We start from the raw sequence: 23191 nt of genomic DNA, 5'->3' as shown, positions 1-23191 counted from the left end.
CGACTATTTGTCGTAAAGTGAAGATCTGATCCTGACAGCCTCTATTTGGCCTGAATCCAGCTTGTTCTTCACCAAGCTTTTCTTCCACAATTCTTCTCAACCGTTTCTCAAGTATACTTGCATAGATCTTGCCAGGAACACTCAGTAGGGAAATACCTCTGTAATTCTCACATTGTTTTATTTCCCTTTTTATATATGGGTACTATGAGAGCTCTACTCCAGTCATCGGGAATTCGTCCCTCTGTCCAGGCTTTCTGAACTATGCAGTGCAGCCACTGTAAGACTCTTATACCACCATACTTCAGCATTTCTGGTCGAATATCATCTACTCCTGCTGCCTTTCCACATTTCAAGCCTTTGATGGCTTTTTCTACTTCAAGTATGGATATGTATTCTTGACTGCATGCCTGTTCAGTGTTTTTTATCACTGTGCTGTCATCACTGCTTGTTTCATTTAGCAGTTTTTCAAAGTAATTACTCCATACTTCAAGGATGTCTTTTTCTCCTGTTTTCATGTCACCTTTATCATCTCTAATTCCTTTTACAGCACTCTTTCCTCCATTCCTAAGCTTCTTCAACAACCTCCAGAATATTTTGATGCAAAGATAGGCAGGGCAAATCAGGGATGCTACTGATATCTAGCAATTACAAAATGATTTGAATAGACTGGAAATCTGGGCAAATGAAAATGGCTGTCAGTTTAATGGTGGTAAGTGCAAAGTTATGCACTTTGGCATGATTAGAGTTCCAGTGGCATATTATATTGGCAGCGTTATGCTACAAGAAACTGAAGAGGCATGGGATCTTGGTGGATAAGAATTTAAAGTTTAAAGGTCACATAGCAAAAGTTGCAAGTACAACTCAGAGGATAATTGCTTTGTTGAAGTGAACCCTGACATGTAAGGATAAGGAAGTAATTTTGCCTCTTTATAAGGCTTTGATAAGACGACACCTGGATTACTGTGTGCAGATTTGGTCTCCCAGGTTCCAAGGGGATAAAGAAGCTGTGAAAAGGGTGCAAAGAAGAGTTACAAAGATTATATCTGGATTATGGGATTTAGATTATGAGGACAGATTGCAAGTATATGGATTGCAGACTCTGGTTAACAGGAGAAAGAGGGGTGATGTGATAGAGGTCTATAAACTTTTGAATGGGTGTTATAGCATTTCAAATGATGAAATTTTTCATTATATGGAGAGTGAGGAGAGAACACAGGACATCCATGGAAGTTAAGTTTGTTCACAGTCAAGAAAGAGGTGAGAACTAAGTTTTTCAGAGAACAGTGAGTGAGTGGAATAATTTGCTCTTAGGGATAGTGAGTGCATCTAGTGTAAATGAGTTTAAGGGAAGGTATGATAGCTGGGTTGGATAATATACAGCCTCCCTCGATGAGTCCTTGACTCCCTGGAGGTCTCAGATAATAATAATAATAGACATATGTACAATAATAAGACACAGTACAGTCATAAAAGAGACACTCAAGAATAGGCTACAACTGTATGTCTAGGTTGATTATCCAGTTAACTGCACTTGTAGCATGGATGAAGTCCAACAGGTTTCCATCGTATGCATGTTGGGCACTTTCTACTGTAATATGATTAATTTTCTGGCAGGGTGATCCATAATCGCACCTGGGTGAGGCAATCATGCCCCATTTGTAAAGGTGGTCTGCACATCTGCCATGATTGGTGTGGATTTGGTTGAGGGTACACCAAATTTTCCAAGGTAGGTCAAAACTCGAAGGCATCTGTGTTGGATCCACTAATTCATGGATGTCCCCTGTTGAAGTGTTACACAGGACTCTTTTCACTCCTTTCACTTTTCTTTTCATGGTGAAACTTGTCTCTGCAAGATTTTTCGCTATTAAGATTGAAGGGTCCCTTGACTTTAGCCTGTTTATTTCTAGGGGTGGAATGTCTTCATGGATTGAAAGATTTTGGATTTCCATGAATTTGCTCTATTTATATAGAAGAAAGTTGGATCTGCAGATGTGTGGCAGTGGGATGTTGCTTTGCACTGAGAGCCAGTAGGTTGGAGTTGATTTCACAGTTCCAGAAATAAGGCGCATAATGGTGTTAAGCTGAGCATCAGCCAAATACACTTTGTGCTGTTTTCAGCCATACAGTGAACAGTATTCAGCTGCAGAGTAAACAAGACCAAGAGCAGTTGCTGAGGCACCCCAAGTTGTTCCGTATAGTTTTTGCAGTACATTGTTTTGTGTTTTTAGCTTGGATTCTGTGTTAATGAGATGTGGTTTAAAAGATAGAGTTCTGTCCAAAGTGACACTCAGATATTTCAGGAATCTGTTGTAGCTTAGCAGTTTGTGGTTGAAGTAGACCATGATTTCTTTGTCAGCCTGGTTATTGTTCAGGTGGAAGCATGAAACAGAAGTTTCATGCTTCCACTTGAACAATCTAGGACTGCAAGGTCATTTGTTAGTGTATCTTCCATTGTAATAAAATTGGTATATCTAGTGGCTAGAGCAATTTCATAAGCGTAGCAAAATTTCTTGGAGGCTGTATTAGGCAGATCTGCAATGTATAAATCAAAAAGGAGGGGAGTCAGAACTGACCCTTGTGGCAATCCATTATTCATTACACAATAAAACTGTTCAGAGACTTATTTTAGGAGTGTTCATAAATGACTAACAGTCTTTCTGGTCATGAACTTCATTTCTCTAAACAAAATAAATAAATAATAACAATAATAAAATAAAACGAATTCCGTTGTTTGCTCAAAATATGAAGCTGGGCTTAGGATTTTGTTTTTATATAAATTTTCATTCCTGTTGGTAATCCATTGTTGAAGTTAGATTTAAGAAGTCAGTTTGTTGTTTAAATGCATTTAAATATCTAACAAGATCATTTAAGTCCTTATGAACTTTAACAACTTCTTTGTGCAGGTGCTGGATGATGTAGACAGGCACTAGTCTTATCGCAATTCTCATTTTTAATATTAGATATGATTTTTTATCATAGAAGATCCAGTATATTAGTTAAACAGAAGTAACAATATAAATTATATTTAAATATATTAAATGATCTTTTGGTACTCTCAATGTTTGGTACCTCAAGAGTCATAGTTGACTGGCCTTTTTCTCCAAACACATTGAGTCACATAAACTTTGAAACACGCAGCAATAGTGAGGAGCCAACTTTAAAAAAAAAAAAAATCTTAGTTGTCTATTTTATATATATACAAAATTAAGAAAGTGAAACAGGTTTTGTTGCAAAATTAAAATTGTCACAATCTCATTAAATACTGCAATACAGCCATATATATCTTATTCTTCGAACACCTTTATCCCTTAAGTAGGGATGCAATTGTAATATAGTATTGTCCTCAACTGATTTTCACAGCTCACAACATGAATTAGTTCAGTGTAATTAAATGCATGAAAATTTTATAATGCAAATTCTTTTTAATATTGTTATTCAAAAAAAAAAAAAAATCTAGTCACAGCAGACTAGATTGCTGTGACTGAGTGCATTGTGAAAAGTGAGTCTCGCTCCACGTTGAATGCTACCTACTTTCTTGGTTTTGTGAATTTTATCATTTGTTTTCCCTGTTAAATGGATAATTCTTAAAAGAAAGCCATTTCTCTATAATTACGTGTAATATATATGAATAATTAAAGAATGTATTCCTTTGTTTTGTCATCATCATCTAACTGATGATGACGACTGATACCTTAGGTGAGTAAACTTTTTTTCTGGCTAGTAGATGTAAGTTGTATTTCTGGAGCTCCAAACATAACAGCATTCCTCCATGGTGGGTTTACATTCCATCTTATAACTTCTCATTTTGCCAACTAAGAAAGTCTCATACTCCATCCACATGCAGTTCTTTAATATGTATACACAGAAGCAGAACACTTTGGTTATCTTCCAATGTATATTGACGGTTAAAAGTCTGAGACCTCTGTTGGTTGTGCTGCTGTATTTCTTAACTTTGTCATGCCCAATCAGATCCCAGTTCATTGCAGTAATTATACAGCAAAGTTGCCTGCAGTTCAGCTTGTGCTAGTGCATATAAAAGAAAACTACCACCAGAAATGTATGATTTATACAGACTCATTGAATTCAATACAGGCTATCTCATCTCCTGTGTACAATCTACATCTAGTGCCTTCCTGAGGTTTTATAACTGTTGTACAAATTAAAGGTTCTTAGTTTTGATGTTCAGCTGTGCTGGATTCTCATCCACATTAGAACTGAGGGAAATGAGATTGCAGATGCAGCTGTTAGATCATCTGATAAATTTTCTACGTCCTTTTTGTCAATTCCATGTACAGACCACAGACAATTTATATCATATATGATGACTCAGTGGCAGCAGTTATGGAGGGAAGTACTGACAAATAAATTGCATGTGATTAAATCTGAAATTTAGCATTGAGTCATGTCAATGAAGAACCAGAAGAGTGGAAGCTGTTTTTGCTAGACTCTGCATGTGTGTTAGTCATATTACACATTCTTGTTTACTTGATGGCTGATGACCCATGTGTGTGTGTGAACAATGCAACACATATCTCACCATTTGTATGTTCTTGTGGAGTGCCCATCGAGAAAGGAATAAATTTTTTACTACGCTCGCTGAGCCATATACTATACTCAGGCAGATCCTATCAGACTCAAATTAATTGCATGAAGTTTTTAACTTTATAAAAATAATTAATTTATACCATCACATTTGATTATATTCATACATGTAATCATACATATATTCTACTTATATGCAGATAAGTAGAATACAGATATACTTAGCAATTTTTTTTAAATTTGCTTTTTTGTACATAACATCATATTTATTAATTTATCTCTTTATTATTATTTATTATTACCTTGAGTTCTGCTGTAACCTTTGGTTGGGAGCAGTATGACTTTTGCTGTCCTTACACCAATAAACTCCTAATTATCCACCCAACCATAAGTTGGAGTGACAGAAATTGCACATAAAACTGATACTATGGATAAGAGGATGGCTGATGAACAGACATTGGTATAGGATATGGTAGAATTTGTGTCAAAAAGAACACAGGCGAGTAGTGGTTATACACAGAGGCTCTGTGCTTTGGCTACAGCCTGTTCGATTTTTATTAATATGAGGAATGATTTGAGATGGAATATTAGGATTGTTTGCCAATGATTCTCAACTGCAAGAACGGTAATTAGTAAAAGCAATGTATAGATATTGTTGTTATATGACTGTGTTCAACATATAAAACTGTGGGAAGTAATCAAAAGAATGGATTTTCCTCAATGCACTATTAGGTCGATAGGTAACTTATACAGTGAGCAAGAAGCCGTAGTAAGAACAGGTGTTGGATTAACTGATTGGCTTCAGATTGGATGAGCTTAAGATAGGAATTAGGATAGGTGGCAGATTGATCAGTAATCTGAGGTATGTTGGTGATACAGAACTCCTTTATAACGACAAGGAAAAACTAGTACCAATTATTGAAAAAGTTAATGAGATTAGTAAAAATAGAGGACTTTAGCTCAGTACTAGCAAGACAAAGATTATGGTTCTCAAAGGAAATACGAACAGGGAAGCTCTTGAGAAACAAGGGTACCTTAATGGAGAAAGAATTGAGGAAGTCAGTAAATGCGAGTACCTGGGATTCATTATTAATGTGAGGAATCACTGTTTAGAAGATTAGGGAATGGTTAAGCCAACAGTCAGAGATGTGTGTAAAATATGGAAGGATGATTCTATCTCCACAGGAACAAAGTTGAGAATTTTGGGTGTAGTTATTTTTCCAAAGCGACTTATGGATGTGAGACTTGGAACCTAAAGAATTTTGATTGGAAAAGGATAGCCACTTTGGAGATGTGGTGCTACAGAAAGCTGTTGAGGCTGTCATATACTGAAAGGCAGACAAATAGATGGGTGCTAGAAAGGATCAGTAGGACTTTAAGGCTCCTTAAGAATATTGACAGAATAAAGTTGAAATACTTTAGACACATTGAGAGGATGGAAGAGAATTAGAAATTGAAATGTGCAAAAGAATTGACAGGGCGCCTCTAACAAAGTTGTTTAATACGATAAAGAGCCAAGAGGCTATTTTTCTGGTGGCGTAAATTACGTTAAGATGATAATAAATCCCTCATTATTTTAAAGCCAGATACGAAACTCGGAGATCGAAATCTAAGAGTTTCATGCCAAAGAACTATTGGCGAGTCCAAGCATAAGTCAACATGTGGGTAGTACAACACTAGGGCAACTCGGAGCAAAGGCGGAGCAAGCTCCATCACTATTCTTAATATTTTCTCATAATGTAAAACGCCTCTCCTAGGAGATGTATTATTGTTTTACATAATGAGGAGAGGTCACTACCCAGACCGGTTTCGACCTTTATTGAGGTCTCATCAGTGAGTAGGTAGACCTGGAATACCAAGGTTTAAGTGAACTGAACTTACATATACCCCTACTAACAAATTGCCAGACCGGTGTACCCATATATTATTATTACTACGATAAAGAGCCAAGAGGTTTGGGGAATTTATTATCCCCTTAACTTAAAGTTGTTTAATCTAAGTTTCAGTTTCGACACGGTTCCAAGGTGGTGGAAGAGGATAAGATAGTTGTCTTGAAGCCACCTTTATGTAATAGAAATAGCAAATTACAGATGAATTATCTCAGGAATTGTAGTTTAAATATTGGAAAAGTTGGTTAAAGAAGAAATCCAGAAATAGCTGAATAGGAATATTATACTCTATGGTGAGGAACATGACTTTGTGAAAGGTAGGTCCTGCCTTAGTAATTTACATTTAATAATAGAGTGACAGCAGAATTAGATAAGGAAAATGGCTACACCATGATACTGCTAGACTTTGCAAAAGTATTTGACAGATTATTGCATGGAAAACTATTTTTGGGCAAAAGGGATAGGTGGCTGATAGATAGACACCAGAGAGTAGTATGTGGATGGAGTGGAATCTAGGAGGATGAGGGTGACAAGTAGAGCCATTACTCTTTAATTTGTATATTAATGATATAGGAAATGATTTAAAGGGGAGTATTCAGTTGTTTGCTGATGCAAAACTAGAGGGACAATAATTGATAAAGGTGATCTAGATGTCCTACAGGATGATTTAAATAAACTGGCATTGTGGGCAATGGTTGGTTATCATTAATTCAGTGCGATCAATTGCAGGAAATTGATCAGGCTAGGAACTTGGGTGTAATGGTCGACAGAGAGGTGAAGTTAAGAGGACATATTGCAAAATTTTGCAAACAGGTTTAAAAATACACTAGCAAGTGAAGATAGGAAGGTTATTATCCCTCTTTATAAGACTTTGATTCAGCCACATCTTGATTGACCAAAGATTGTCCAATATATGATCAATCTACAATCTCATTGTACAGATTGACCAAATCTGTACAATATACTTTGCACAGATTTGGTCACCTTGGTTCTAAGGGTTCAGGAGGTGGTGGAGAGGATTTAAAGACAGGTGACCAAACTGGTAACAAGTGTATGGAATGCTCCCTATGAGGGTAGATTTGAAATTGTGTGAGATGCAAAGCTTAGTTGATAGGTGGAAAAGAGGGGTATGATAGTAAATTAGTTATTAAAATGGTTCTATAAGATTGACACAAAAGAAATCAAGAGTGTAGTAGTAAGGATGTACAGACTAGATATTTTTCTTGGAGAGTGGTGAATGAGTGGAATGGATTGGCAGAATTAGTTATAAGTACTGTGGCAGTCATTGAGTCTAAGAAGTAGTATGATAAGCATTATATGATAAGTCGTTTGATTCCATGGAGATACTCATATAATATTAATAATGCTTATCATACTACTTCTGAAACCTCAATCACTAATATTTGCCATTTTCACTAAAAATTGTAATGAAATGTTTTACATGTTCAATGGATGCAGCTGATGTTTTTAGTGTTCCTGCCTATTTTCATAGTCTTCATCTTTTACTTACATAGGAGAAATACGCTGCTTGGGAAGAAGTCAACGGATGCCCCCATGGGCAAGGTGCATTGTGTCATGTAACAATGTAATGAATAACATGGTTGTAGCTGGTATTAAATTGGAGGAATATGATGCTCCCAACTCAGTGTGACTGTGCCTGGGTGAAATTACTGCAAAAAGGGATCTGATGAAAGAGTTGTGATAGGATGCATGTTGCAGGCCTATCTGTTCAGCAAATTGTTGACAAATTGGGCCATCCCAGGTAAACAATCAACATATTGAGATGGAAGCACAGGGAGTCAACTGCAAATGCTACTCACAGTAGACAACCCACCATGCTCACTGAACATGACCATAGAGTGCTTTGAATGATATATATATAAAAAATGCCATTTATCTGCTAACACGCTGAATGCGGAGTTCTGGGCATCGACTGGAACACGAATCTGCACAAAAACATTCAGAGGCTTGCAACATGAGTTTCTATAATAGGACTGCAATATGCAAGCCCCCACATTACCCGAACCAACATGCATTGTTTTCTTCAGTGGCGCAAAGAGTGTATACAGTGGAACGTGGAAGCTTGGAAAGCTGTTATGGAGTGATGAATCATGCTACATCCTCAATGGACAGGTGTGGGGGTGGCAGGTGCCCTGTATGTTACTCCAACTGTGAAATTCGGAGGTGGCAGTGTGATGGCATGGCATGATCCTGGTTTGGCCTCAGACCTCTGTTTGGTGCTACAAACATTGTATTCTTAAAGGTATCTGAACATTCTGGACAATACAATGCTTCTTACTTTTTTGGTGTTTTTGCAGAACTGACCATTTTCTCTTTTAGCAAGACCCAGGCATATTGCATATTGTACCATGTCATAAGACTGCTGTAACTGCATGGTTTGGGCATGAACATCACCACCTTGACTGGCCTCCACAGAGCTCTCATTGCAACCCTATTTGAACATCTTGTGGAATGAACTGGAGCATCGGGTGAGGTCAAGGAACATCTGAGTCTGCTTGAAGGAAGTAAGAGTAAAGTGGCAGGTAAACCAATGTATAGAGAGAGAGCATAAAAGTATAAAATACAGACTGGTGTGTTGCAAAACATTTGTAATGTTACTCTCATATAGAGGCTATATGTTATGCAACCAGGTGTAAGTCCAAGATAACATTGATAAAGCAATGTAACTCAAATTTTGTGAATTAACAGTGATTAGATTTATTTTGGATTTTAATTTAGTAGCTAGAAGATTTTTTACATTTTTTTTTTTTTCATATTGTTAAATTTTAAAAACATTAAAATCATGATGCATAGGATGATGCCAACAGAGCAGGAGGAAAATGGATTGTAAGATTACGAAAGGGATTAGCTTCACGATGTTGGGAAAACTTGATTTTAGCCATCTTGGGAGAACAGTTTATGGTTGGAGAGGAGATATGTGGAGCAGTTATTTCTATTCGTTTTCAGGTAAATTTATTTCATTTTATTTTGTGTATTCTGAACATTAACCAAATATAAAAAATAGCGCTGTTAATGCTTTGTAAATATGAACTTCATTTATACATTGGATTTGTTTAAGGATCAGAGCTAGACTGGAAATAACCACCACATACATGCATACATACATAAGTTTCTCAAGCAACCAACAGTCATGGAAGTCTGATCAGATTTGAATATCTTCTTACTCCAGATGTGTCTGTCCTGATAGTATGCTGCTGCTTCTTGCCACTAAATGTCAGTTCTGTGTAGGTCTTGTTTGATATTGTCAGTCTCATTCTGGGACTACCACTTTTCCTAACACATGCTGGATCCCTCAACATAATGTTGTTAATCAACTGAATGTCCTGCATTCTGACAGCATGACCGAACCATTACAGCTCTTTAAGATAGTGCTAAAAGGTGGCTGACCACCTTTTAGCACTGACATAATTCATATTGTTCACAAAGTCAAAACCGTCTTGCTTCCAAAATACTCTTTGAAAACTGTCAATCAAAAGCATCAAGTCTCCAATTATCACTCTTATTGATGTTGTCTTAACTCCATAATGCAAAACAGAGAGAACCAGACTATTGTAGAGTTTTTGTTTTTACTGATATTCTGCTGTCTTTCCAAACATTTCCATAATGAACACTCCTGAAGCCATCCCTAATCTTTTACCAACTTCATTTCTCATTTCACCAATATCAGTTACACAGCTCCTAAGATATTTGAAGTGAGAGACTTACTGCATACTAAATCCTTTAAGACGAACATACGCCTCATCCTTATCACTTTTTTTTAATGAGAATACAGCTGTAATGAAAAATTACTGTTGATATCAATTACTATTGATATGAATAGTAATTTTGAATATCAGTTACTATTGATAATCAAACCTGACTCTTGCTGTCATCAATTGCAGCAATAAAGGAGTTTATTTCTCCCACATTATTCTTGAATAAAGCCAAATTCTCAGCTTAATCAAGATCAGATATTATAAGATTGCTAACTAGTTTGTCAGGTATTCCATAAGCACTTACAATCTTCCATTAATTTTTATTTTATGTTTATTTTTCTGCGGAGTTTTTTTTTTTTTTTTTACTCCTTGATATTCCATCAAAGTAACATATTCAACTTTGTCCTCATAAGATTATTATCAACAAATCCAGTTACCACCTTTCTAATGTTGAAAAGAATATTCTTAATAAAGATTTTAATTTTCTTATGTAACCAAGATCTATTCCCAAGGAACTGTTACAAAAATAGAAAAAGCAACTTCATTCCTTCCATCTCAAGAAGCTAATTTATTTTGTATTGAATCCATCTTCACAGTTAAAAATTCGAAACTCCAAAAAGATACTGTTATTTTAGTGGAACATCAAATCATAAAAAAAATCTACAGAAAGAAAAATATATAATTCTCCCAGCAACAAAAGGTAACACGGCTGTCATCTTAAATCTGAAGAGTACAACAACAAAATGTTACATTACCACAAACAGATACTTTTTCAGTTTTTGAAAGAGATCCAACTTGTGAACTTCATAATCATATTAATAATCTCCTGATAGCCACTACAAAATTTCCTAGAAATTTAAGATTGTCTCTTCATTCACTTCATCCTTTAATTATATGGTTTGCCTAAAATACATAACACTCCACTAAGGCTCATTGTAGAAGGCATTGATTCTCCACATACAAGCTTTCAAAACATTTGGTTAAAATTTAAAAAAAAAAAAGTTTAACAGGCTTGACCACCTCCTTCCTCAAGAATTCCGAACACTTTGTTTCGATTGAAAGACATGCATCTTCAAAAAGATGAACTTATAGCTAGTTTCTTATAGCCAATGTTATTTCCCTCTTTACTGTGTATTTACAGAAGAAATTTTAATTATTTTAAAGAATAAATTATCGAAACGGTTTTGTCACTGCGGATCCATCGCATAAATTCTGCTTACTTTCTTTTTAAAAATACTATTTGCAAACAAAACATTGGCTTGGCCATGAGTAACCCATTATTTCCTCTACTATATTAGCAAATTTATATTTAGAAGCCTTTTAGGAAAAAGCAATCAATTCCTTCCCATTAAACCCAAGATTATGGAAGAGATAATACTAATGATGTTTTCTTAATTTGGAGTCATGGACCAGATTCCTTAAAGGAGTTCGTGAACCATCTCAGCAGTCAACACCCAAAAACACAATTTACCTCAGCATTGGAAGTTAACAGTTCTCTACGGTTCATGGATGTCAAACTTTACAGTTTCTTCTTACAACCTTTCAGAAGAATGGTTATTGTAAACAGACTATTTAATCCACCTACTCACCATATTGAAGATAGTAATGATACTTTGGTGAAACAGAGCTGATAATGTCGTCCAAAGGAAGCAAGTCCGATTCTTCTACAGCTAGCAAGAAAAGAAAAACATTCACTTTGGAAACAAAACTCAACATTATTATGGATTTTGAAGCCGGAATGAAAATTTGTGAGCTAGTAAAGAAGTTCGATCTACAGGAATCCACAGTAGAGATATAGAACAGCTCTGTTTCACCAAAGTTAGCTGAAATTCTCAAGAAATATATCAAAAAAAAAAAAATAGATGGATTATAGTATATATATATATATATATATACAGTCATACCCCGACTTGCGTGAATTCGGAGTTACGTGGTTTCTTATATGTACGTATTCCTGTCCCGCTTCACACCTCACCACTAGTTGTATCTTTCCAGCGCCAGCCACATTCGGTAGTGTCGCACATGCTGTGAACAAGCACTGACGTGTTTCGCGCGGTCTCCATTCATACACGATTTTTATAGTCTACAATTCTTGCGATTGTTTAATGTTATGTTCTTGATAAAAATTTTATCACATAAAAAAAAATAATGTCGTCCAAAGGAAGCAAGTCCGATTCTTCTACAGCTAGAAAAGAAAAACATTCACTTTGGAAACAAAACTCAACATTATTATGGATTTTGAAGCCGGAATGAAAATTTGTGAGCTAGTAAAGAAGTTCGATCTACAGGAATCCACAGTAAGAACAATCATAAAAGAAAGGTTTACAGATTTTGGGGGACATAGATTCTAACAAGGAACGAATTGTAGCCACAAGGTAAGAAATAAAAAAAAAATCATTAGCTTGCTATGAAGAAATTTTGTGCGACAAGAAAAAGACATTATGCCATCAGACAAATGTATTAGATTTTATGAAGCCATTGACATCGAAATAACTTTCTTTTTTTTTTTTTATGTATGAAAAACTACAATTATGATTATATTTCTTAAAAAATATAGGTGCTTTTGTAAACCTTTGGTCCCAATCAACTAATATTTTGTATGTTTGTATATATAAATTACATACAAAATTATACCCCGAGTTACGCGAATTCGACTTACGCGCTTTTTGTTTGTCCCACCTACCGTGTAACTTCAGGGTATGACTGTATGTGTGTGTATATATATATATATATATATATATAATTTTTTTTTTCTCCCCCCTAAGAAAAGAATCATCATAGAAGAAATGGTGAAATTGCTTCTTTTTATCCAGCACATAGACTGATCAAGCAAAATATTATATCTATATTTAACCAAACTGACTGTGATTAAATTTATTGGATGCCATGAATTTAAATTGCATGAAAAATATTCTTTAACACTGTCTTATTTTTTAAGGACGGAGAAATGAGAAAGAGGTCTGATTTCTACTGTGTATATTTCATATTTTAACTGTTCATATATTTAGGTTGTATGCTATGTTTAGCGGGGTGCTTAAGGGTCAAAGCTGTATAACTGAGAGGAGACCTCCACATAGCCTTTAAAGGAATGCGGAGAACCGACCAGGGCTTCTGACCTAATGTCCAATCCTCACCTTCTCGTGGTGCACCCTGTTGGGTATCTACTTTGATACTGAACGAACGAGGATGGGCTGGCAATTTGGGATTTAGCCGACCAAATTGTATTTTTATTGGTTAAACCAAAAATAAAAAATGATGGTACAACATGACAAAATTTCATGCCGGCTGGGGCGTCGCCCGGTTAAACAAGGCCCCCGTTGTTTTCGCCAGGGAACCAGGGCGAACAGCGAAAAGTCAGCTACTGGAACAAATCTGAAAACAAACCCCAACTCAACATCACCAGAGTTAAAGATCGGTACTATCAACGTAAGAAGCCTGAATGGCAAAGAAATGGAGCTAGCTGAGGAATTAGATAAGTACCAGATCGACATAATAGGGGTGACTGAAACAAAAAAGACCAAAACTGGTGAGATCTTTCTGAGCAATAAATACAAAATGTTATATTCAGGCAATGACAATTAAGGAAAAGAAGGAGTAGCAATAGTATTCAACACAAAATACGAGGCTAATCTTCTTGAATGGCAGTCAGTCTCAAGTAGAGTAATGTGGGCAAATATGAGAATGGGGAACTGGACAATGAGACTTATTTGTGCCTATGGTCCCAAAGAAGGTTCTACTAAGGTAGAAGTGGAGGAATTTTTTGAGGCTTTAGAAAAAGCAACTGACACAATGAAAAAGGAAAAGTTGGTCCTTGTTGGGGATCTAAATAGTAGAGTAGGAAATGATTGTGAGACATACAAAAATATTTTGGGAAAATTTGGAGAAAAGAGCAAAGCTAATAATAATGGCAAATATCCGTTTGGATTTCTGCTCAGGACATGGACTGGTTATTACTAACACCATGTTCCAACATAAAAATGTGCACAAATTCACATGGAGAGAAGAGGCTAGGAATAAGAAAAGTCTCATTGACTATGTTATTGTTGATAGTGATGTTTTCTCCCTGGTGCAGGACACCAGAGTGTACAGAGGATTTGAAATTGGAAGTGATCACTATTTAGCTTGAGCAGGATAAAATTGAATTTCATATTGAAAAGAATAACATGTAAGAAAGTTTTAAAGCGAATAAAAGTTGAGCAGCTCTCAGATGTGAACTGTAGACTGAAATACAGAAATATTATTGAAAAGAAAATGAAAGAGTTTGAGAACAGGAATCAAACCTTGGATATTCAGTGGCAAACTCTGAAGGAAACAGTGATTGATTCTGCCAGAGAGGCATGTGGTGAAGTTGTGTGCAAGGATAAAAAAATCAGAACTCCCTGGTGGACACAGGAAGTTAAAGAGGCAGTGAAGGAAAAGAAGAAAGCATATCAAAAGTTCCTGGCAAATAAGTCAGCTTTTACTCTTACAGAATACAGAGACAAATGTAAGAAAGCTAAACAGTGTGTAAAATTAGCTAAACAAAAGTCATGGGAGGACTTTGGCAAGAATATAGAAAATAAATATCAAGAAGGTGGCAAAATATTCTGGAGGTTGTTGAAGAAGCTTAGGAATGGAGGAAAGAGTGCTGTAAAAGGAATTAGAGATGATAAAGGTGAAATGAAAACAGGAGAAAAAGATATCCTTGAAGTATGGAGTAATTACTTTGAAAAACTGCTAAATGAAACAAGCAGTGATGACAGCACAGTGATAAAAAACACTGACCAGGCATGCAGTCAGGAATACATATCCATACTTGAAGTAGAAAAAGCCATCAAAGGCTTGAAATGTGGAAAGGCAGCAGGAGTAGATGATATTCGACCAGAAATGCTGAAGTATGGTGGTATAAGAGTCTTACAGTGGCTGCACTGCATAGTTCAGAAAGCCTGGACAGAGGGACGAATTCCCGATGATTGGAGTAGAGCTCTCATAGTACCCATATGTAAAAAGGGAAATAAAACTGAATATGAGAATTACAGAGGTATTTCCCTACTGAGTGTTCCTGGCAAGATCTATGCAAGTATACTTGAGAAACGGTTGAGAAGAATTGTGGAAGAAAAGCTTGGTGAAGAACAAGCTGGATTCAGGCCAAATAGAGACTGTCGGGATCAGATCTTCACTTTACGACAAATAGTCGAGAAAGCATGGGAATATAACAAAGATCTGTATTTAAGTTTTGTCGATTTGGAAAAGGCATATGACAAGGTGCCAAGAGAGAAGCTATTCAATACGCTGCAGTTATATGGTGTCAATGGAGCATTATATCAAGCAATACTTAGTCTTTATTTGAGTTGTGAGTCAGCAGTTAGAATTGAAGGAAGTACAGGAAGATGGTTTAATGTTAAATCTGGTGTGAGACAAGGATGTACATTATCCCCTCTGTTATTCTTTATCTATATGGATCACATTATGAAGGAATGTGGTATTAAACCTGATATCAAAATTGGAGATGTTAATGTCAGCTCTTTGCTTTATGCGGATGATGTTATACTTCTAAATAAATCCGCTACAAGTCTGCAAGATTCTCTGACTAAATTGAATAGTTGTTGTAATAGATATGGTATGAAGGTCAGCAATAAAAAGACAAAGACAATGAAAATAGGCAGAATCATTGAAAATGTCAACTGTGTTGTGAATGGAGAACCTGTGGAACAAGTAAAACATTTCAGCTACTTAGGCACGATTTTTACTGAAGATGGTAAATTAAATATAGAAATAGACAACAGAATTAGCAAAGCTGGTATCGTGGGAAATCAATTGAATAAATTCATATGGAATAAGAAAGAAATTAGTCGGAACACTAAATTAGCTGTATACAAGACTGTGTTCAAACCAATTTTAACTTATGGATCTGAGAGCTGGGTCAGAAGTAAAACACTTGACCAAAGAATAGAGACCGCAGATATGAGAGTCCTGAGAAAGATTAGAGGTGTTAACAGATGGCATCAATGGCAATATCATATTAAAAATGAGGATATTAGGAAAGAACTTGACATTGTCAGCATCCAGGAATGCGTTAGCAGAGCTAATCTGAGATGGTATGGTCACTTAAATAGAATGGGAGAGGAAAGATTAGCAAAACAAGTGTTCTCTGCCAGGTTGGCAGGAAAACGACCCAGAGGAAGACCAAGATATAGGTGGATTGATACGGTACAAAGTGCCTTAGATGATAGAAATTTAAGATCTGATAATGTTGGAGTCCTGACAAGTAACAGACTGATTTGGAGGAAAATTGTAGATAGGAAGTTAGTAATGATGTAATTTTTTCATGTAGTACTGTCATATCCTGTACACCCCTTGAGGGTACATGGCAGGAATTTGATGATGATGCTATGTTTAGCTATTGACTACTTATTCAAAATGTATAATCAAGCATTTTTTTGTTATGGAGTTCCCTATTTATGAATAGTTTTTGGCTATAGTTAAATTATGTTAATGAAAGAAGGTATTTGTTTCATTATTTAGTGAGAAGAATGATATCATAAGACCTTCCGTGTGGTTTCTTCTAAACATGTAGTGGCATTTAACTAAATTAACTGTATAGTAATTTGACTTTAAGATTAAGATAAATTGCTCAAAGAAAAATATATGAAACTGAAAATAAGGAAACCTAATTAAAAAATGGAAGTGAACTCTGAATATAGGAATAATAAGGTAAAAGCAAAGTGTAGGAAAGATGGAAGTTGTAGGCTAAAAATCACAATATAAAGACAGAATAAAATCAAGATGTTAAAATTCATAAAAACCTAAAATATGCTAAAATGTAAGTAGATAGGAAATTTAAAAATAGTACTCAAGAAGTGTATAACTGAAAAATGATGTTACTTTATAGGATGAAAGACTATTTTGGGTATGGATGGCTTCAAAAGTGTGGAAAAAAAGTTTAGTGGCACTCCCTTTATAGTCTGCATCAATGGGAGAATGTAATGTTCTGATTTGTCAGTTTGCTTTCATAATTATATGATGGAACTGTTAAACCTTTGAAATGATATAGAGATGATGGATGTTGCAGTGTCTTAATTGCTACAGACTAAGATATTCGTAGTTTTTTTTGAAAACCAAGGATGCTGACTTGTGCAAATTGAGGAACATGATGTTCAATGGCATGGGTGATTATTTCAGTGACTGCAACTTTGGGAGTTTTTTTACTTCATTTATTCCTGACCCAGAAGTCACAAAGATGTTTATATAAGCACGAACCTAGAGATCTGATGGTTGACCCAATATACATGTAGTTACAGTCTGGTTGACAAGGAAGCAATAAACAACATTGTGATGCTGGAGGATTTCTTGATCGGTTTGTTTTTCCACAGATCTAAAGTGATTTTATAGTTTAAGGTGACTTAAACTGGGGAGATATAAATGATCTAAAAAAATCTGTTTCAAGTGATTTATCTCTGTTTAAAATCTTCAAGATTAGTTGTGCATTGATAAACTGCATTAGTGCAACAGATTTTTTTTACAGCATTGGGATGAAGAGAGTCAAAATGTAAATAGTTCTCTACATTTTGTGGCTTTTGGAAACCTTTCATGTGATATATTTCCATGATCTTGTCAACGTTAGGTTTAAAACATTTATATAATTATTTTGTTTTTGTTCAATAGTGCTTAATCTACTACTAAAATTACTGCAGATTAGTAATTACTAATCCATTACATAAGACATCATCTACATAATGGTCATAAAAAGAAATACCATGTGGGAGGTAGTATATATAGAATATATCATATTCCAGATGGGCCAAAAATAGCTTGACTAGCTGATGCTAATGTTTTGGCCCATTGGGAGTCCAAAATTTGTGTATAAAAATCATTTTCAAATTGAAAATAACTGACCACAGTAATTAGTTTAATGAAATTTAGAATATCTGAAGGGGTTAATTTTGGATGTTATTTTAGAAGCGAGTCATTAAGTAATAATGTGTGGATGATGTCTAATGTTTTGGGTACATCAACATTATTATAAAGTGAAGTAGCATCAAAGAAGGTTAGAATATCATTATGAAATAAGTTACAGCTTTTTACTTGTATGAATAGGCTGTCAGTATTTTTTATCAAATTTGTTTTGGTAAACTGGTGATGAATTTTAATAATGGGGCTGTTGTACTACTTTAAGAGATTATAGGCTGAATTTTTATTTGACATTTTTTATTTCTGCATTAACTTTAGTTGATGCATAAATTTATCAATTTTCTTTATAAGATTGCAGGTTGGATCAGTATCTATTTCTGGTACATATTTTGAACCTTAATAATTTCAATTATTGTGTTTCTATAATGTGATTTTTAATAAGTACCATGATATCACCTTTATTAGCTTTTTTATTATTATGTTGTGGTTGTTTTTTAAGGATTTTTACTGCATCTAATAGGTGTTTAAAGAGAATAGGCTTGGTGATTTGGTGATTATTTTACTATTGAGAATGCTGTTAATCTTTCTAAAGTATATGTACTTATTAGGATCATCTTCTAATTTGACTTTTGCTTCTAATGATCTGTTCACTGGGATTTTTTTTTTTTTTTTGGTGGAACAGTGAAATTTTAGGCTCTCTTATTTATTTTTGGGACTGTTATTTCATTGGTAGAGGGATTACAGTTAGAAGAAGTTAAATCTATCAGTGTAGGTGTATGAGGTTATGATATTGTTATTCTCACTAAATAATGAAACAAGGACTGTCTTTCATAGCAACATAACAGTTGATGTAAATCAACTATAGCCAAAAAAAGCTCATAAATGTTAGGTGCTCCAAAACAAAATAAAAAAGCTTGCTTATATAGTGCCAGTGGTTTTCAGGTAGTATGGTGTGAGATAGAGGTGGATGGAATCAAATACTTGGTGGGATGTTGTTATAGACCAGGTAATATGGATGGTGGTGATAATGAAATGTATAATCAAATTGACCAAGCAAATAAGAAAAGGGTGATCATTATGGGTGATTTTAATTATGGCAATATAGACTGGAATGATGAGATAGCAACTGGAAGTAAAGAAAATGAGTTTCTTGAGTTTTTGAGGGATAACTACCTCAGACAGTATGTAACAGAGGACACATGAGGATTGAGGGTCTTGGATTTGATCATCTCAAATCCAAGGATGTAATTATAAATGAGGTGTCAAATCATCCACCAATTGGTGAGAGTGACCATGAGATCGAACCTGGGGTTGCCAGCAGTGTGAGAACCTCTGTGAGGAAAGGGTATATGTGGAACCACAAGGGCGGTGATTATGAAGAGCTCAGGAGACTGTGGGTTTAGCATGGAATGAGGAGTTAACTGGAAAAGAGATCAAGGCAGCTTGGGGGATTTTCAAAAACTGTCTAGTAGATGCAATGTCTAAATGTATTCCAAGGGTGAGAAGGTTAAATAAGGTAAGTGCAAAATGGATGAATAAAGAGATTAAGCGATACAGAGAAAAAGGGCATTGTGGAGGCAGCATAAGAGAAGTGGAAATAACCAATTTCATGAGGTCTACAAAGACCAGGCAAGGAGGGTGACTTGGTTGGTGAGGGTAGCTAAAGAGAGGTATGAACAGCAGTTAACTAATGAAGCCAAAAAGAATCCTAAGGAGTTCTTTCGATATGTAGCCAGCAAAAGAAAGAATGATTATGGAAGGATGGCATTGATTGGAGAAAATAGTATAAAGACAGCTGTTGCAGAATGTGCGGTGGAGATACTTAATGAGTAGTTTAGCAGTCTTTCAATCTTGTGAATGTGACTTCATGGAGAGATTGAGAGCAGTTGATGATGGGGAGGAGAGACTAACTGTAAGTGAGCAAGAGTGTATGGAGAGTTGAGTAAACGTTAATAAGGCTGTGGGACTAGATAATATATCACCACGTATTCTGAAGGAATGTGCCAGGGAGTTGACACCTGCCTTGACATATTTGTTTAATACGAGTCTTTCACTCGGTCAAGTTCCTAAGGAGGGCAAGATTGTGCCACTTCATAAAGGAGGTGATCGAACTCAAACATCAAACTATAGGCCTATCTGTGTGTCAGGTGTTGTGGTTAAGTTGTTGGAGAAGCTTGTGAAAACTAGGATCCAGAGTTGGGTTGACAACAATGGTATTATCTTTGATGGACAGCATGATTTGCTGAAGGGAGGTCATGTTTTAGTAATCTACTTACTTATCACAATAAAGTGACTGCTTCCTTGGATAGAGAAAAAGGATACACAGTAATATACTTGGATTTCGCAAAAGCTTTTGATAGAGTACCTCATGATAAGTTGACAGTCAAACTAGAGCAGATGGGGTTGGATATTAGATTGGTGCATTGGATTGGAGACTGGCTATCTGATGGGTATCAACAAGTTGTGTATGGGGGAGCGACATCCAGGAAAAGGAAAGTCACTAGTGCAGTGCCTCAGGGGTCTGTTTTAGGTCCATTACTTTTTAACTTGTATATTAATGATATAGGTGAAGATTTGGATGGAGATATTCAGTTGTTTGCAGATGATGCAAAGTTGAGACGAACCATGAAGTGTAGTGAAGATGTTGTGGCCTTACAGGAAGACTTGAATAGATTGAGTAATTGAGCACGGAAATGGGGATGTGAATTCAATGTTGCAAAATGTAAGGTTTTAAAATTTGGAAAACAAAGATGGGATGCAGAATTTATGCTTGGTGAGGATATATTGTTGGAGGTAGAGTAAATAAGAGATCTGGGGGTGATAGTGGATAAGGATCTAAAATCTAGGGGGACACATAGCCAAAATTGTGAAGACAACACAAAGGCTTCTGGGAATGATGCGGAGGACACTGACGTGTAGAAGTAGGGAGATTCTTGTTCCCTTGTATAAGGCTTTGATTAGGCCACACATGGACTATTGTGCCCAGATTTGGTCACCTGGTTTTTAGGAGGATGAAGAGATGTTGGAAAGGATCCAAAGGTGACTGACTAAGGTAGTTTCTGACCTCTGGAATGTCAAGTATGAGGAAAGATTGAGAAGATGTAATTTGCAGAGTCTGTTGGACAGAAGGAAGAGGGGAGATGTGATTTAGACCTACAAGTTGGTAAGGGTTGTTATTGGATCAATGCTGGAGAAGTTCTACAGAAAATAATGAGAGATCAGTGGAGAACCAGAGGTCATCCCTGGAAACTGTATAAAGAGGATGTGAGTAGGGGAGTGAGAGGTAGGTTTTTTTCATGTTGAGTTGTGAATGATTGGAATGCCTTGCCCGAGAGTGTGGGGTGTCTGCAAGGAGTTTGAGTGTGTTTAAGACACAGTATGACACTTTTTGTGTGTGATAAAAGGACCTCCCAGATGAGTCTTTGACTCCATGAGGTCTTGGGCTAGTAATAATAATAATAATATTCTCATATTTAAACCAAAGGAGTTCCGTGAACCAAAGGTTCAGAACACCACTAAGTAATTGACTGCTTCATTTGTTTTGTTTAATGTGAATCTCACCCATGAATGGCTATTATCCTTAAGGTATACATTATATTAGTACCATGGATTGACTAAAAAAAAGTTTTACACTCAAGTTCAAAATTTCTAATATTTGGTTGTTTGGTCTTGACTCAGTTCATTTTACTATTCCTAGGTATGAACCTAAAGATTATATAACACCTCAACACATGACATTCAAAATAATTAAAAGTAGGTCAAGTCAGAGACCTGAAAAATAACATAGTAATTTGGAAGAAAGTTGTTGATCTGAAATCCTAATTGTGTTAGCCTCTAATGTCTATTATACCCAGATATTATGAGGACGGTATACATTTCTGGTAAGACACTTATTAAGTAATATTTCTTTCCATTACAGGAATATATATTTAATTTCAATATAATAATAATTCAAGTGCTGTTAATGACCTTCCTTTTCATTACTTCCCCTTTTCTTTCTTCTTTCCATTTGCTGACACAAGAGGTTGTTTTGTCTTTACTACATTAGTATTGTGGATGAGCAGAAAGTTTAGAAAGAAGACGCTTGTTAACATTAGATTTGAAGGCCTGCAGATTGGACTTTTTGTGTAATGTATAAGAAGCTATGTTCCAAAAAAACTGCATTAAAGGAGAACAAAGGAAGGGAAAGAAAAATTTCCTCTGTGAAATGGGAAATAAATGTAATATTTATAAGAATTGCTTTTATGAGGGCTTTGGTGTAAGTGCTATATCAGAAACTGGAAACAATAATACAACCAAGGAAATGAAGCCAGAAAATCAAATGTCATCTAACATGACATTTATTGTATGACAAATATGCACACGAGAGCAATTTTTTAGTACCCTCACACAAGAGAGGCTGCAAGGTCTATAGCAAATAAATGTTGCATGTGGATTATGGTCATGAGCAAACTAATATGTTGATATCGATACAAAATAAATAATGGAAAAAACTCGCATAGAAAGATTATTTAATAATATAATTTTTACCTGTGTGTGTCACAGGCATCTTCAGTACATTAAGCTCAAAATTAAACACTAACTGACAATTCCAAAAAGCGCCACCTAAGTAGCTGGTGTAAAATAACTAAAAAGGTCAATAACTTTCCTAAAAAATAAAAAAAAAAAATTAATACAATAAAAAGTTAGGAAAGATTAGCTGATTTGTAAAGTACTATCTTCCATAAAGGGAATAGACGTAAGCCGTCGGATCTGTTTAAGTTAGGAGAATGAAGTAGAGTTTCACATGTTTCTTTATAAAGGCATTCCATGAGAAACTGACTTTTGTGAAGAACTCTTGTCTTTCTCCAATGAACTCTGTGTCTAGTGAAGATGGCATGTTCAGAAAGTCCAGACTTTTCATGTTACTGTAGGTTTAACAGAAATGGGAACATAATGGATGCCATTTCTGCTGTGTGGAAATGATGGAAACAATGTGGAAACGACCATCTGTTAGATGAGATAAGGGTTGTTAGTGAACTGAAGAGCATCAAGAATTTTTAAAGAGATTTTAGGTGTACCACTCTATATGTGGTGCACCTAAACTTCATGACATTTATTTAAATATATTCCAGTTTTGGATGGATTTGTACAGAATAAAGAGCTGAACAGATA

The 23191-nt window shown here is 35.5% G+C and overlaps 1 protein-coding gene across 2 annotated transcripts in view; it reads left to right on the top strand.

Annotated features, from left to right (window-relative positions):
• Window positions 1–23191, top strand: part of eIF4EHP (eukaryotic translation initiation factor 4E homologous protein) — a 120110-nt gene that overhangs the window by 55256 nt on the left and 41663 nt on the right. For both annotated transcript variants that reach the window (XM_090413882.1, XM_090413880.1), the window contains exon 5: window positions 9246–9398. In XM_090413882.1, coding sequence (XP_090270008.1) covers window positions 9246–9398 — 153 coding nt within the window. The remainder of the gene's footprint in view (window positions 1–9245; window positions 9399–23191) is intronic.

Source organism: Typopeltis vanoorti, chromosome 24 (assembly GCF_054136105.1).
Source record: "Typopeltis vanoorti isolate ZY-2024b chromosome 24, IOZ_Tvanoo_1.0, whole genome shotgun sequence".
NCBI lineage: Eukaryota > Metazoa > Arthropoda > Arachnida > Uropygi > Thelyphonidae > Typopeltis > Typopeltis vanoorti.
Note: the sequence above shows the minus strand (reverse complement) of the source record. Positions and strands in the feature narration are given on the sequence as shown.